We start from the raw sequence: 17,495 nt of genomic DNA, 5'->3' as shown, positions 1-17,495 counted from the left end.
AGAACTTTCCACGTTGAGTAGGGATTATAAAAGTTATTTAAATTATAATCTGTCTATATTTAATTTATATTTTTGGTAAATATCTTAAAATGATTTTTGTAATTGAATACATCTGGTAAAAGATAAAAAATCTTTAATTATTTATATTTCTGTAAACATTTAATTTTTTAATTTTACTTCTTTTAATAGAGCAATTTTTGTTTTTAGTTAAAAATTACAATTTCTTAATTGAATTCTTTTTATCACTATATAAAATATGGTTTTTATTTTCTTTTAACAACAATAAGACAATACAGTTTTAATAGATTATAAAAAAATATTATTTTGTAACATATAAGAAATAATAGGATCAGTTTTTTTTTAAATCAATATTATTAGTTTTTAACAATTTATTTCTCTTTTTGTGCCGTTACAATTTATTTCTTTGAGTAATATGTAGTTTATAACAAACTTTAGTCTAAAAATAAATTCTAATTGGATAGGCCCAGTCCATTTTTTTTAAAAAAAAGAGAAATGACAAATAAAACAAATATAAAATAAAGGAAAAAAAAAGAAAATGAAAGAATAAATAATTATTTTGGTTCCTAAAATTATGTGACACGGATAGATTAATTTCTAAAAAGGGTAAGTTTCAAATTTAGTCTCCTATGTACAAAGTATAATAAGTTAGCTATATCATTAACTCATATATATAAGTTAGCTATATCATTAACTCATATATGTGAATCTTAACATATGTATCTACTTGACATATATGATTGTGTTATGATAATTAATCATTGGGATGTGTTATTTATATGGTTGTTACATATATTAATGTTAATGGAGATATATAAATAACATAATCGATTTATTGTAATTTTATATATTATGAATTAAATTTATTTATTTTTATCTTTTAATGATTAACCTATCAACATCACATACTTTGAAGGACCGAAATAGATATTTAATGAAATTAAAAAATTCAAGAAGTTGAAGTAACATGAAAGAAAAAAAGACAAAAATGTCTTTACCCTTAAAACTTTAGGTGGAGAGTTGTTTTCAGGCTAGAAAAACTTAGTAGACTTAACTACTTTATATATATTAATGATGATTCCTCAACTCATCAAATTCATTTTTGCTCTCTTTGGTGACACCGGCTAGTAGAACAGGGAGACAAAGTCTATTTGCATGTTTAACGTGTGTGTTTGAAGGAATAATTCTAAGTTCAAAATTGATTTTAGATAGGTTTTTACATATTTTATTTTACATCAGAAAAAGTTAACTGATTTTTAATCCAAAATTAATTATAAGTTTATACAATTTTGGATAATTTTTATATTAGATTTTTTCAATTTCCATGAAATTCATTTTTTACATATTATGGTCCTTTATAATTAAAACACAATTTTGGTTTTATAATTTTCATGTATGTGAATATAAAAGAACAATTTTTACCTCTTGAATTAATAAAAAAAAGTTTTAAATTATGTTTAAAAATAAAAAAATAATCATTGTTGCAAAATGATCATTTTTTATTTATTTAAAAAAACTAAATTTAATTTTTTAAAGATAAAAAGTCAAACTGGATATAATAAAAAACATAAAAATCTAAAAGTATATTTTAGCCTCAATTTTATACAAAGTATCATTAACCCTAAATATTTTTATGACATATTATTAATAGCTAAATTAAAAATATTAAATATTTTTACTAACAATGTAAATTATAAAATAATAAGATTATCATCATCAAAATATATTAACAGTGTAAAAAAACTTCTACTGTCATTCAACTAAAAATCTGTGTATAGTAAGATTATTGACCATTGAAATAATTATTTTAAAAAAATTTAGTGTGATTTCATATTAAATGATAATGTAATTTTTTATAGTGACAAGGTACCAAAATCAATCACCAACAAGAAAATGAAAATATACCTATAGTTTATTTCAATTAAATATTTTTGAAAATTAATTTTGATACACAATCATCAGTGTGAAACTTTTTACAATTTCAATCAATTTAAATTTTAACAAGAAAAAAAAGATGTATTAAGATTTAAGAGTATTAATAAGGGAAAAAAAATCTAGTGTACTACTGATTAGAAATTTTTATGTATTACAAATTTATTAATTTTTACGATAATTACATATAAAGTCATATATTATCATAATTTCTAATTGATAAAAAAATATAAAATTTGTACACTAATATATAGAAGGCGAACTCTTTAATAAGAAAATATAATTAGAGGAATGTATTACAATATTCTTTTGAGTTTATTAGTAGGATGAAGTTATATTCAGCAAAAAAAAAAAAAGTAGGATGAAGTTATTGACACTAAGAATTGTCTACTACCTCTTTTTTTTTACCATTTAAATGTCTACTATCTGTTACAGCACACTGCAGTGTAAAAAATATTAAATATACTTCATTTAATGCTTTAAGTTAATTAAAAAAGCATGCTGAAAAGATTTTTTTTTTCATTGTAATAAATACTTTTATTTCAAATAAAATATCTTTTTTATTTTCTTATCATGTGATAAAAAAATTTATGTAAATAAAATTATTTTATTTTATTCTTATATCCTGTATAATATTGGAAAATATAATAAAAATGGTTTTATTTATAAAAATATCTATAACTGTATTTATAAATTTAATTACTAATTTTATATATGTATCAAATAAATAAACATGATGTTAAGTAACTATATTACAAAAATTAAATCCAGAAAAAAAATGTATTTCTTTCACAAAACATTAGATATAAATTTAGCAATAAAGGGAAAACATTAAAAAGACTGAAAAATGAGAATGAAGTTAATTAAAATAATTCGTTTTTTTTTACTAGAATGATTATAATTTTATTTAATTCTTAAAAATATCAAAAAATCACTTAAATAAACAGTAAAGTATAACAATTTTTTAAAAAATTAAAAAAATATTTGTATCTATCCTCGAGTCCAATTCTATCTTCTTCACCACTATCACAACATCGATCCCTTTATCCCTAAACATTTCACATGCTCTATCAAAAACATCTCACAGCCATCCCTCCGAATCATTTGCAATATTTCTATTGAAAAAATCAAGTTATTGTTTGTCTCGCACGTTTGTTCACCCATTGTTTTTTGGCAATTACCCAAATGCCATATTCAACTTTATTATCAAGTTACGAATTGATATACAGAATAGCTAAACTTTTGTTTTTATATATATTTTAAAAAAAAAAGCTAAGTGAACAAATATTACTAATGAAGATTGCTAATTAAAGCACATGTAGTGCCCAAGCAACAAAAAGGACAAGTTATATTACAAGAAATTGCTTCTGACCACACCAAAAACATGCCTGTACTCTTTAGAACAGAATCTAATGTTTCCATTGCAATATCATATGTTGTTCTTCTACTCTCCTTTTTATTCGATACAAGTATACAACTACTAAGTACATGTTTGTTTTATTAGTGTGTTATCTTTCATCAGCGTTTGGAGAAACAACTCGTGTATTAATATTACTTATGCAGTGAAATGTATTAGAATTCACGTAACGACAAAACAAACAAAGCCTAAACTTTTCAACTTATAAAATTTTAATTGACTCATCTATTGTTCTTTTTTTTTTTAAAAAAAAATACAGCTAAATTATTTTTTGAAGAGAAAAGTTAATTTTATTTCAAAATAGAAAATGTTAATAAGCATTAAAAGTTATTTATTTACCAGAAGACAGTGTTTATATATACAGTAAAGCCAAAATGTCTATACAAGTTAAAAGAGTGGGGCTTAGTGAATACACATACTGCATAAACACGTGATAATGTGTAACTTCGTTTTCATTCTTCTAAGTGTGTTTGTTTTGAACGTAATGCTTCCAAAAAAATTTCACACTCTTTAAGACATAAACGAACTAAAGACACCATACCCAGGGGCGTAGGAAGGGGCATACCTAGCTGGCATGCAGTGGTCATTTCAATTTATACGAAATTATATTGTCATTCTCTTTTGTTATTTCATCTAATATATTATTTCTTTAACACATTGTTTTTCATATTCAATAGTGTTATATTTTTGTATCATAAGAAATATTAATTATATATTAAAATTTTGCATATATATTAGGCTAAAATACACTTTTAATCCTTTATGTTTTAGAATATATTCAATTTGGTATTTTATGTTTTAAAGGTTTAATTTAGTTTATTTTCAAAGTGAGTTAAAATGATTTTTATAAAACAATATTTTTTTTATTTTGGAAGGTGATTTTAAATCCTTTTTGACCAATTCAAGATGTGGAAATTATTTATTTAGATTAAAATTATAAAATCCAACTCATGATGTTTGAATAAAAAAATAATAAAGATTGTAAAAAAACATGTGAAATGGGAAAAATACAAGTATTTTTGCTTTTACTTAATTTAAATATTATTTTATGAAGACAAACTTAAAGATCAAAAGGGAGAAATATTTAATGATGATGATGATAATGGGTGATGCAATTTCATCATTTCTTTGTGCATTTGAATTTGTAAAACAAATAGGAAAAGAAAACCCATGTCTTATTTTACACAAATTCTATCTTCTGTTTTTTGCTGAATACAAATTCTATCTTCTATACTCAATTGAGATATTTTACAGAAGGAGCATTCTCCTATATTTATAGGGGAGTAATGTTTCCAATGCCAATGAAAGTATGAGAAAATGAAAAAATATTAATGACGTTTCAAACGCTGCATTTTCTTTCTTTTGTGTTGAAAATATATACGCAACATTCGGTCTGGAATGGAGCATGGATGTTGAAAGTCCAAAGACACGGCTCAATATAGGCTTTTACTTTCTGCACCTCTCTTTTTTGCTTGATGCACCTCCAAAACACCCAAACAGACAAAACTACTCCTCTAGTCTACCACCCAACACCATTGTTGACAACTCCAATGCAGGGAAGAAGGTGCAGACAAAGTCGAAGATGAAAGAAAGGTATAGAATACTACCCTATTCTATAAAAGTTTGTCATAAGTCATTGTTTTTTTCTTCTACTTCTAAAAATGTCTTTCTTAAAGACATTAATTATTTTACCCTTCCCATAAACACCTTTCCGAAAGTATGTTTGCATAATTTTACAAAGGTTATTTTACAATTATGTTTTTATGCTTTCGGAAAGATGATTCCACAAATATATTATTTGCATAAATATTAGTGTAAGTAAATTTACCACTTTTAATTATTATATATAATTATTTAATCACATATTATTATTATTAATTTATTATTATATAGTCATTTATATCATTAGCTAATTCCATACAAAAATATATTATTATCTAATCAAAAAAATTAATGACAACATTTAATTAATTATTATGAAAATTAATAATTTTTTAATATGTGATAAATCATGATTGGATAATAATGTAAAAAATATTTATATTGTTAGGACATTATAATTAAATTTATATAAAAATGCATAATAACTTCTTTTTTTCTTTGTACTTCTTTAGCATAAGATTAAGGTCACATTTTCATTCTCATCATTTTATATAAAAAGAACAAGTTTAAAACAAGGAAAAGCCAAAAAACAACAAGACGTGTTATGCAAATTAAATGAATAATCAATCTAACATAAAGTCTAACTCCGACTGAATAAATTATTAGTCATTGAAACTGAAAAAGGATACTATTAATAACATACTTCGTGTAAAAACCAGCTATCACATATATACTTACTAACTTTATGGTAATTGGTAACCTCAACTTATCCGTAAGTTAAGTGAACTTGTCAAACTGCCACCTTTCTCTTAATGACTAAAATATTTTTTAAAAATTTCATCTTTAAGATCCATAATCAAACACAAAGATTTATGGTACTAAAAAAAATACAAAAATATTGACAAAGGAAAACAGAAATTCTGGAAGTACTGATCTTGTTAATGCTATAGGAATTGCACACACAAACCTTGTTGATATCTTTCCTTTATTTTCACTTTAGTGTGCTAATTTCAATATATTGTTTCCATGAATCTAAAACGTTATTTTTTATTTTTCAGAAAACTATTCATTTTTCGTTAATTTCTTTGAACCAATAATTACAGAAACACCTTCCAACTATGTGGTAATTGAGTGCGAAACTCAGACTCAAAGAAGCAAAGTTTCACCAAGTTATAGTACATGTTCGTATACGAGAGAAATTATTACACGATCCAAGATTATGGCGTAGTGTTCTAATCATTTTTTACATAACATATAATCGAATTTTTTTAGTTTACGATAAAAAGTTAATAAACTTAATTATATATCATGTGAAATTGATAAAATCATAAGATAATTTCTTTATATATGAGGCTTGAACTAACACATTCCCTCCCTCCCTCCCCCCTTCTCTCTCTCTATATATATCCACATTAATTCTACTAATACAGTGACCAAGTTTATATATTTGATTTTTCACCGTTTGATTGCAAGAATTCAACCCATTTTAAGTGTAAAATCATGGACACAGAACTCTTCACAAATGGTGGATTTGTTGGTGAAGCCAAGTAATTCCTTTCTACACAAATTTTCTCCCCCGTTATTTTGATGTCTATAGAAAGGGACCTAGATTTAGAAGGCCACGATACCCTTTAAAAAGTTTTATAATTTTAAGAGTTTAATTTTTATATTTTTTCAATATAATTTTTTAATTATTAATTAATTTAAAAGTATACAAGTATAATGTTTATATTAATTATTATAAAAGTAATTTTTTTTATCGTATATGGTAATTTATGTTTTGACAACAATATACAAGACTTTTACATTGTATATAAATCAAATTTTTATTTTTTTAATTGATATACTTATTCAACATATCATTAATATTATTCATAATTTTTTATAGTTTTTTTAATATTATCCATAATATAACATTTAAATTAGTTGATTGGGACTATAAAGAAACAATTTTCTCAAGACACGCTTTTCCTTCAGAAAAAAAAGATTTATATGTTTTGCATGATTTATTTTCTCATAAAGCAGAAATCATCTTTAAAGGAAATGATAAGAAAAATATAGAAATAAGACCAACTGCATATAATGTGGTCCTTGAAGATGACACTTACAATGGAGAAATGAAGATTGAATTTAAATTCATTGCAAATGTAAGGCTGATGATATGTTATTGCGTGTGGAAATTAATTATCTAATAAATACTAATCACAATTAGTGTTTGTAGCATAAAGAAAAGTACATGATACAAAAACAAGAACAATTCATTGCCCATGAGAAGAAAGAACAGACAATTCAATTTATGGTGAAACATCTTATTGTTCGTATCACAAGAAAAGTTCCAAAGACATATAGAAGAAGAATTCGAAGATAATTATTTTGATGGATAATTAATTAAAAAAATCTAAACCATGAGCATTCTTTTTTTTCCCCCTTCTGTTTTTCTGAATCAGAGTGAAAGACAGACTTATAGACTTACTCTTATAATGTTCATATTTTATGATTTTGTTACAATTACATGTCCGAGTTAAAACATATGGTAAAAATTTGTAAATGTGATTAAATTTTTCTTTTGTTATCTATTTTTTTTATTGATTTTAATTTTTATAAATTTATATAATACTGATATTTTTTTTATTAAGAATAATAATATCGATATGATATAATTTAATATAATATATTGATAATTAGATGTATGTTGTGTCACTATTAAATGGTCACAGAGACCGTTTAAAAATAAATAAATTTATAAGAGCGAAAATTAACAAAACTTTTAAGAAAAAAAAATAATTTAATCATATTTATAAAACCTAAAATATATTTAAACCTAATATATATTGGATATTTTCAACATTGGGGTGATCTTATGCACAAAATTTGGTTAAATTGAAGTATTGAACAATTATAAAAATCTAATTTTATAGTTGATATTTGTTTATATTTAAAAAATATGTTATATATATATGAAACAAAGTTGTGAAATTTAAAATATAAAATATAAAATATAAAATATAAAATATAAATTATAAATAATGTAGGATTTTATAACCTTAATTTGACAAGAACTTTCAAATCCCTAGTCCCCTTTCTCAATTGCGTTTGAGAGAGAAGGAGAGGCTGTGACGGTAGCAGTGCCACCACCGTGACAGTGCAACTGTGCGCGAAGGAGCAGGGATATCGGAGATGAGAGTGTGAGAGACAGAGAAGGGAGGGAGAGAGGAACGTAACCAACAACCACTACTCAGGTCCTTTCTCTATCTCTGTTCTCTATTTTCCTTTGTTTTCATACATTATCTTGTTTTTGTTTTTTTCAAAATTAAATTGTTGAGCTGTTAACTCCCTTAATAGCCCCGATTCATTTATGTATCGTAAGATTCAAAGTCATCTTATGATATGAATAGATTGAATCATAGGATTCGAATTATGTGAATCGTAAGATTCTAATAGCTATTCTACGTTTCACATTCACCCCTTAATTCACCAATTTCTACCTTTTAACTGCCCTACGTAAACTGTAACCTTAGCCTGTTGAGTCCTAGCTCTTCTGTCATGGTTGGATTGGATGTTGCATAGATTACAGTCTCAGTTTTACTGCTATGAACTTTCTGAAAAGTCTTTGAAGCGTCACCTAATAAAACTTAACATTATGGTACAGAGGCTGAAGTTTCGACATTGTTGACTTAAACAATGGGGTCCAATTCGTTGAAGGATTATCTGAAAAGGTACGAAAGTAACACTGAAGAAGAAAAGAAGAAAAATAAGAAGAAGAAGCAGAAGAAGAAAAGTCAACCACAAGCCACTGGCTTATTAGTTGTGGATGAAGATCCCACATGGCAGAAACCCATAGATCTTGGAGAAGAAAACAATGATAACTCATCAGGTATATAATACAAATATAGATATTAGTTCTTGTTAGACAATTTACGATTGTTGATTTCTGTATTATACTACTATTTCATATAGTCATATTTTATTGGTTTATGTAGATGAGGAGAAGCCACTAATTGATGAAGACATTGAAGTGAAGCGTATGAAAAGGCTTGAGCAGGTGAGGGCCAGACGTCCTTATCATGCTATATCTGAGGATGGAAGTGGTTGGGTTTCACTTTCTTCTAACTCAGAAAATCCTATTAACTCAATCAATGATATGTCTCCACCTCGTAAAAGAAAGGGTGCTGATTTATCACCTCATCAACAGCTGAAACGCAATGACACCCCATCACCAGATTATGGGACTTCTGATTTGCAAGACATATCTCCACCTCGACGACGAGGCCGTCATGATTCTCCCTCTCAAGATGCTTTACATGGATCTGTGGCATCAGACCTTTCACCCCCAAGGAAAATCCAGAAGAATGCTCCAAGACCGGGTTTGTCTAATATTTCTCACTCTCGTTCACCTCAACATCTCTCTCCACCTCGACGAGGTCGTCATGATTATGAGACTTCTGATTTGCAAGATATCTCTCCACCTAGACGAGGTCGTCATGATTCTCCCTCTGAAGATGTTTCACATAGATCTGTGGCATCAGACCTTTCACCCCCCAGGAAAAACCAGAAAAAGGTTGAAAGATTAGGTTTATCTGATCTTTCTCACCGCCATTCACCTCAAGATCTCTCTCCGCCACGACGAGGTCGTCATGATTCTCCTTCTCGAGATGCTTTACATGGATCATCAGTATCAGACCTTTCACCCCCAAGGAAAATTCAGAAGAATGTTGCAAGACTGGGTTCGTCTGATCTTTCTCGCCATCGTTCACCTAGTCCTTCAGTTAAAGTTGTTTCACATCCATCTTTGGATCGTGACCTTTCTCCACCAAGGAAAAATCCCAAGGAGTTGTCCAATCCTGCTGGTAAAACAGGTTTAATTTCTGGTAAGGATATCAGGGACGAGATTGACAGAAAGAAGAGGGATGATATGTTGAGGTAATTGTTCAGTTATTTTATAATGTTTTCCAAGCACATGTTCTTACATACTAAATGGATATTTGTTATTATCCTTGCTTAATATAATGATTTTGTAGTTCTAAGTATGTTTTTTACGTGGTTATGGTACTATGGATTACTGAGATATTTTTATCTGGCCTGGACAAAAGTCTTGCTTCCATGATCAGAAACAAAGGCTGTTTACTGCTTATTGACTATGACTACACTTGAATAGGAGTTTTTCTGATTTGAATAACTTGGGAGAAATCCTCTATAAGTCTCATGAATTTATAACTACAGCATACACAATCAAATTTCTAGTCGGTTTTAACTATTTATTGACTGTGGCTACACTTGAATAGGAGTTTTTCTAGTGTGATTGACTTGGGAGAAATCCTCTCTTAAGTCTCATGAATTTATACCTACAGCATACACAATCAAATTTCTAGTCCATTAGTTTTAGGGATTGGTCAAACACTTAAACTAAATGCAGCAAGCATATGATCTTTTTCTTATTATATTTACTAAAGGTGTTGAGTATTTACTAGGAATACCAACAGCTACATTGGGATCGACTCTTTTATTTTCAGAAAAGGGCTGCTATTGGTAGGAAAATAAACCACATGCTTCACTGAAGCAATCACATTTCCAAAATTTTAAGTGTAATGCCTGTTTCCTTTTCTTGTTGGCTGTTTATTACTAGTATATTTTAGTTTGTGTTATTGTATTTTTTTTGCTTTTTTAACTATCAATATTAAAATTCAGTTATCAGGATATGTAGAACTAATAAAATATTGCATGTCTGAGAGTCTGAGACCAATTATTCTATAATCTTAAGCCATTAGGTAGAGACCCAGGAATAGTATTATGTCACATGCTGGGGAAAGCCTTTTCTGACTAAAAATGTATTATGTTATGTCATAGTTATCTTTATCTACTGTGGCTGAGCGTTGCATTGTATTGTCCACTATTCTTTCTTGATTTTGTCCTGTTCTTCCTTTGTGGCAGTCATGGCTGCTATCATACCAAAAATTCAAAAAACATTTGAAATCGCAGAAGTTGCAGATGTGACTGATAAAAGGGGTTAAAAATATCCCATTTGTTTCCCTTTGTTGCATCATCCAAGGGGTCTTTCCTGCCAAACTCTGTTCTGTCATTTCTGTTTTGTTCTCTGTTCTCTGTCCATAAATGTTTTGCTGTCCTCCCTTTCATTCTGTTCTCTGTCCTTGTGACCTTTGATTAATAATGAATTTTATTTTTGGTAATTTATTGTTTTATTTATTTTTGAGCATTCATATATGAATATTATGACAGATATACTTTCATCTAGAATTTCACAATCATGGCCATCCCACTATCTTGCTATGGCGGCATTTGTGCCAGCTGCCCCACATTGCTATATGGGATTGATTCATTGATAACTGTGATTTGTGCAGATTCAAACAGATGGACCCTTCCATAAGTGGGCGTGGTGCTGAACCTGTATATCGTGATAAAGTAAAAGGTCAGAATTCTAGTCAATTTTTAGTTGATGTTTCTGTTCAACGTATTTAATTTGATGTCTTTGTGATAAGATGAATTATTGAATCATGCTGAATTTTGCAGGAGTACGCATTTCGAAGGAGGAATACTTGAAATCAAAACAGAAAGTAGAAGAAAAACCCAAGGTATTTTGTGCACCACATCAATTTTGTAGCAGTGCTGTATTGTTTCTAGATGTAGCTTTCTGTATACTTCCAATGTGTAATTGGCTGCATATATGTGTAGAAACTAGAAAATAGAAAGTATGATTCTTTCTGAGGATCCAATTTTTGTTTGTACGTAATGAGTGATCAAAAGATACTTGCTTAGTTTGTTTTTGTTCAATTGTGGATATTTTTGGAGGACTGTCTGCAAATTGAAAAATGATCTGAAGGTTGACCTGGTAATGAGCAGTATTGCATGTTAATTTTGTCAAGCATAATTGTGTAGTTGGTTAATTGGTTTTGTAAAGGATTACATACAATGACCATGAAAAGTACAGATTAGGAGGTTTGTTGGCTTGCTAGAACAAGAGAAATGATAAGGGTCAAATTGTATTCAAGACAGTAGATTGATTATTATAGAGTGAATTATCTAAATTTTTCCTAATAAAATAGAGCAATAAGTTATTTTTCCTATGCAAATATCTATTAACTAAAATATATCTTTGGTGCTTTTTGATGATATTATTGCTACTAATATTACATTAAGAGGACAAGAAACTGTCTCATATTTGTTGTCATTTTGTCCCTATGCTGTAATTGAAGTTGAATGTTAGAACATTGATGTTATTCATGTTTTCCCATGAAAGCAGGCAAGCTGAATTCTTAGCTATCTTTGTGATTTTCAGGAGATAGAAATAGAATGGGGCAAGGGCTTAGCTCAAAAGCGTGAAGCTGAGGCTAGGCTAAAGGAACTAGAACTTGAGAAGGAGAAGCCTTTTGCACGGACCAGGTATACATAAAGTACTTAGAAACACAACTTCTAGATTGTTCTAAATTTGTTATCATAGCATTGTTGCAACCTATGACCCACAAACACGATATGGGGTATCAGATATGCAATATGTATGTGACACAGTGAGTCAGTGACAATTATTCTTAAAAAAATATGATATGGTATGTGTACAATACATATTAAATATGCATAAAAAATTCATAAAACAAAAATATTTAATTGCAAATCCAAAATTCCAAACCATAAAGCACTAAAACATGCATCCCCCATATCAATGTTGGATACATATTTGATATTTATATGCTTGGATTCTCCATGAAAACATATTTGTGAATTGTTGAAGATCCTTTTTTCTAAAAAAAAAAAAAGCTGTTAAAATCTGACAAGTCTCAGATCCTTTGGCGGATATGGGATTATGGGTAGTGGAATGATTTGATACATATCAAGTAAAATTTTCATATTTGGTACAAATTATTCTTGATTCAGCTATTGGAATGAATGCAACGTAACAAGCAACTCTTCATGGTTTGTATCAACTCTTCCCGGCTTGTGTCAACTCTTCTTCCTATCTCTTATGCTGCATTTACTTCTGTTTTCTTTCAGAGATGATCCTGAACTAGACAAAATGCTGAAGGAGAGATTAAGGTGGGGTGATCCTATGGCACATCTGGTAAAGGTAATGCTAAGCAACTCATATTGTTCGTCAGTTGACACATAGATGGAGGAGTTTGATCAGTTCTGACATATATTTTGTGTCAATTGTCATTTGCAGAAAAAATATCCAGAGCCTGTTCTTCCGAACTTGGGGGAAAATGAAAAGATGAAGGAATCGGGTTTTGTAATCCCTCAGGATATTCCGAATCACAGCTGGTTAAAACGAGGTTTAGACGCTGCTCCAAATCGATATGGAATAAGGCCTGGACGACACTGGGATGGTGTTGATCGTAGTAATGGTGGGTTCATATTCGCCATACTTTTTTGTGCTTTGATTTTACCTTGACTTTTCTCATGGAAATAGTCTTAAATGATTGACTTATCTTCTGCTGTTTGTAGGGTTCGAAAAGGATATGTTCAAGAGAACAAATGAGAAGCAAGCTAGAGATAGAGAAGCTTATCTTTGGTCTGTGTCTGATATGTGAAAAGTGGCAGTATAACGATGCAAAGGAGTATTCAGACTCTCATTGGGAGGCATGTCTGTAATGATATGGATTTTGAGGGATTGTAATGTTGATATGTCCATTGGAAATATTCTTGGATCCATCACTCTAGGGGTATTTATTGGGAAAATTTACCTGCCCTGGTTATATCCTCTGTGTCGCTAGTCTTAAATATTCAGATCCTGCAAATAAATGAGGATAAGTTGTTAGCCTACACAGTTTCATGTTGAAGACAACACATGGGAAAATCTCCAATTGTTTTGGTCACCCATGACTTGCTTGTGATACTGGCTAGTTTTTCAGAGTATATTAGAGTTTGTTCCAAATAATTTAGACCAATTTATTTATTCCTGTAGCTCAAAAAGTGACTGTCTTTTTGTGTTTCATTCTGTTCCTAATCATAAAAGTTAATGGATTCAGTTAAGAGCATTTTTTTATGGAAAAAAAAGGGAGTCCTTTTTAGATTTTGAAGATTTAATGTTGAGAATAAAAGTTAACAAATTGATTTGTATACATGAACAATGATATATTTCGAAAATGATATAGAACTTTGTTTGAATGGTAAACTAAAATTACTTTTAAAGTGAGAATATAGGTATACTTTTGAAAATTTCGAGGGCTATACTTTTAAATTATTTATTTTCACAAGTTTACTTTTATGCATAAAATCAATACTATTGAAATGAAGTATCATTTTTTTTTTACCCAAAATCAAGTAGTATTTTTTGTTCAAAACACACTTTTCCACTCCAACGATATTTCTGTTCATACTAATGCAAAAATACAATTTAGGATATATGTTCTCGAGGTAACAAAATGGAGTTTTTCAAGGAATATGAAAAGGTACGAAACATGCTATAACATACTTCATTAAATAGGCTAACAATTGATATAAATTGGTCAATTGTATTGTATTTAAAGTGATAAAGGTAAATTTTAAAATAATTTTTTTTTTCTTTTATCACATGTATATTAGTGTATGTAATTTGTGTTGAAAATTCCTACAAATTATTTCTTCCTCTTGAATATGTTATGTAAATTCCAAGTAAATTCAAGAGGCAATAAATTTCTAATTTTGTTTAATTTCAATATTAGAACATGCAAGAGCGTAATTCCTGATTCGTGTTATAGTGGGGTGCTGCACGGGTGAAATTGTAAGTGCGAGTGTTCAAGAGAGCCTCCTTTCATAAATAAATTAATTAATTTTGTTTTACCTTTTTAAAAAAATTGTTGATATTGTGATGAACTTGAAGAAAATAGTTTTTCCTGTATCATAGAGTTAGATGAGTTATCAACGATTTGAGTTGTTAGGTACGGTGATGAAGTTCCGAGATAATGGTATTTTAGATTAAAAAGTTAATTTAAAAGCATGTGCTAAGCACATGTTAGCTTTAGTTAACTCTAACTATTTTGAGGGGTTAGAAGGTCTCAGTGTAATATATGATGAAAAATTAAGGAGAATTAGTGTAGGGTGAAAATAAGAAAAAGATGTGCATATAACAAGTCCTAAATTCATAGGAAAGACGAGTATAATTTGCTTAAAATAAAAAACATATCTAAATCCTTATTAGGTTATAAAAAGGCACCTAAGGGAGGGTTACTAAGTTTAAGGGTGTTGCTAGGTGCATCCAGCATTATTGTTGGTGCACCCAATACTTAAGATGAAATGATAAAAATATCTTTGATCCGTAAGCCTTTTAAGTTGATCCATAAAAGGCTTACATATCAACTTGATCCGTAAGTCTTTTACTGATCAAGTTGATCCGTATGTTTAATATCAACATATAAATTAACTTAATCCGTACGATTTACGGATCATCCTCACGCACACCTATCACAAATGCGAAAAAAACGTAGGGATAATTTTGGTATTTTAAAAAAATCTGGGTGCACCTAGCAACACCCTATGTTTAAAAATGATGTGGGCCCAATTTGTCCTAGACCCACAAGCCCAAAACATCAGCATCTTCTTGACAAGAACCCTAAATCTGAAAATACCTTGACTCCGCTCTGCCACTGCTGAGAAAATTGCGACGCGGAAACACGCGCATCTTCACGATCCTGGAATCCACCGCGGCATATCCAGCGATTCCGATCTCCGACGAGTCTGCGCAGGCGAAGAATCGCGCGATTTGTCTGGAAATCGCGATTCAGCCACGATTCATCCCCGATACTGAGACTCAACCACGATTCAGGAAGAAAAACGAGACAACCTCCGATTCGTATCGGTAGCAGTTCGAATCATATCGAATCGGGCGATACATATCGTGAATCGTACGGTACTAACTACCATGATTATAAGCTCTTTTTTGTTCATGGAAGAGATTTGGTTTTGATGTGATTGGAAGTTGATGTTTCTTCTGTCTGGTGTTCATGATGGAGTTTTTTTTTCTTTTTCTGCTGCTAACTTGTTTTACATTAATAAATTGCAGGTTGTGTCCTAAAAATGGCACTGGTTGTAATGTGTGGGCAACCATGCAGTGGAAAGTCCAAAGCTGCAGTCTGTCTCGCCGAAGCTCTCAAAGAATCAGAATCAAAACTTCAAGTGAGAATCATAGACGAAGCTTGTTTTCATCTTAATCGTAACCAAAGCTTCGCGAATATGCCTTCGGAGAAGAATTTAAGAGGGGTGCTTAGGTCAGAAGTAGATAGGTCCCTGTCTAAAGATAGCATCATCATAGTAGATTCTTTGAATAACATCAAGGGTTACCGATACGAGCTATGGTGCTTGGCTCGAGCAGCAGGGATCAGATATTGTGTGGTTTTCTGTGATGTTGAAGAAACCATTTGCAGGAAATGGAATGAAGAACGCAGGGAGAAAGGAGAAGCCAATTATGATGATTCGATATTTGAAGATTTGGCAAGAAGGTTTGAGAAACCAGATAGAAGAAACCGGTGGGATTCTCCATTGTTTGAATTATGGCCACACAGAGAAGCAACAGAGAAATCTTCCCCTGCTGTTGTAGATGCTGTCTCCTACTTAACCAAGAAAGTGGACTCCAAAACCAGGGATGTTAAGATACTACAACCAACTATTGCAACTCAAACCTCGCGTTTTTCTGATGCAAATTCTCTCTATGAGTTGGACAAAGCAACACAAGAGGTCACAAATGCTATAGTAGAAGCACAATCTCAAGCTCTTGGAGGACCACTTAATGGAGTTTCCATAGGGAAAGACTTGCCTGTAATTAACATTTCAAGGTCAGTTGGGCTTCCAGAGCTTCGTAGGATGCGCCGTACCTTCATAAAATTGACAGGGCAAACAAGTTTAAGTGGGCCACCACCTCCTTCTGATGCAGATAGTGCAAAAAGAATGTTCATTGACTACTTGAACAGGGAACTGGGAACATCCTGAAAGATATGATAGTCTTGCAATTCATCTTATATGTGTGCTAAAAGATGCCATGTTTGTGTGTTTAGATCCTGAGCTGTTTTATATTTACCTAGAGCATTATTATTGAATACACTGCTTTTTTGAATTCCCTCTTTATTCTACTATCATTTAATTTTCTCTTCCCTGCCCAAGTCCAAGTAATGAAGTAAAGATGGTAACTCTTTGGTTTAGGAAAACATTTTTTTGCATTATTTTTCAAATAATTTATAATAATGTCGTTTTATTTTTTATTTTCTATTTTAGACATTTCATTAGCTTTTTAGCTTTTGTATCATATTCTGTTCAAACATTTAAAGATAAGAATAAAATAAAAATATTATATTTTTAATTGGTTGTGAAAACAAAATGTTTTCTCAATCTAAATTGACCCTTTTTTCTTTGCTCATCACATTTATCCCAACTTTGTGTATTGTGCAGTAAGTTGCGTGTATTGTGCAGTAAGTTGCAGAGTTGCATCTCTGTACTGTCCACATAATAAGGGGTATTTACCGCAAGTATTGATTTTCAACAAATCTTTTAAATTCAATACATTCGAGGTTGAAATAATTGCTTAGTCTTGAAAAGATTACCCAAAGGA

The 17,495-nt window shown here is 29.9% G+C and overlaps 2 protein-coding genes across 3 annotated transcripts; both read left to right on the top strand.

The window, feature by feature from the left end:
• Window positions 1–8,009: 8,009 nt before the first annotated feature.
• On the top strand, window positions 8,010–13,853 carry LOC100783213 (BUD13 homolog). The gene is made up of 9 exons (XM_003529893.5): window positions 8,010–8,208; window positions 8,619–8,843; window positions 8,950–9,889; window positions 11,326–11,393; window positions 11,495–11,556; window positions 12,261–12,364; window positions 12,971–13,043; window positions 13,140–13,320; window positions 13,421–13,853. The coding sequence occupies exons 2-9, from the start codon at window positions 8,651–8,653 to the stop codon at window positions 13,504–13,506; spliced, it is 1,707 nt and encodes a 568-aa protein (XP_003529941.1). The 5' UTR covers window positions 8,010–8,208; window positions 8,619–8,650; the 3' UTR covers window positions 13,507–13,853.
• A 1,648-nt stretch (window positions 13,854–15,501) lies between these two features.
• On the top strand, window positions 15,502–17,003 carry LOC100797135 (protein KTI12 homolog). Of its 2 annotated transcripts, none has more exons than XM_003528807.5 (2): window positions 15,502–15,803; window positions 15,957–17,003. In XM_003528807.5, exon 2 carries the CDS (start codon window positions 15,971–15,973, stop codon window positions 16,877–16,879), a length of 909 nt encoding a protein of 302 aa, XP_003528855.1. In that variant the 5' UTR covers window positions 15,502–15,803; window positions 15,957–15,970; the 3' UTR covers window positions 16,880–17,003. The 2 variants fall into 2 exon arrangements, with proteins under 2 accessions (XP_003528855.1, XP_006583299.1); XM_006583236.4 differs by having other exon boundaries at window positions 15,505–15,798.
• The last annotated feature ends 492 nt before the right edge of the window (window positions 17,004–17,495 follow it).

Source organism: Glycine max, chromosome 7 (assembly GCF_000004515.6).
Source record: "Glycine max cultivar Williams 82 chromosome 7, Glycine_max_v4.0, whole genome shotgun sequence".
NCBI lineage: Eukaryota > Viridiplantae > Streptophyta > Magnoliopsida > Fabales > Fabaceae > Glycine > Glycine max.
The sequence above is the reverse complement of the archived record's forward strand: the minus strand, read 5'-3'. Positions and strand labels throughout refer to the sequence as shown.

Excerpts from the sequence above, each read along its gene's own strand:
- LOC100783213 (XM_003529893.5), top strand. The coding sequence starts at position 8,651 with ATGGGGTCCAATTCGTTGAAGGATTATCTGAAAAGGTACGAAAGTAAC. Across the intron at positions 9,890-11,325 it reads AAGAGGGATGATATGTTGAG|ATTCAAACAGATGGACCCTT; the intron begins GTAATTGTTCAG and ends TGATTTGTGCAG. Across the intron at positions 11,394-11,494 it reads ATATCGTGATAAAGTAAAAG|GAGTACGCATTTCGAAGGAG; the intron begins GTCAGAATTCTA and ends TGAATTTTGCAG.
- LOC100797135 (XM_003528807.5), top strand. The coding sequence starts at position 15,971 with ATGGCACTGGTTGTAATGTGTGGGCAACCATGCAGTGGAAAGTCCAAA.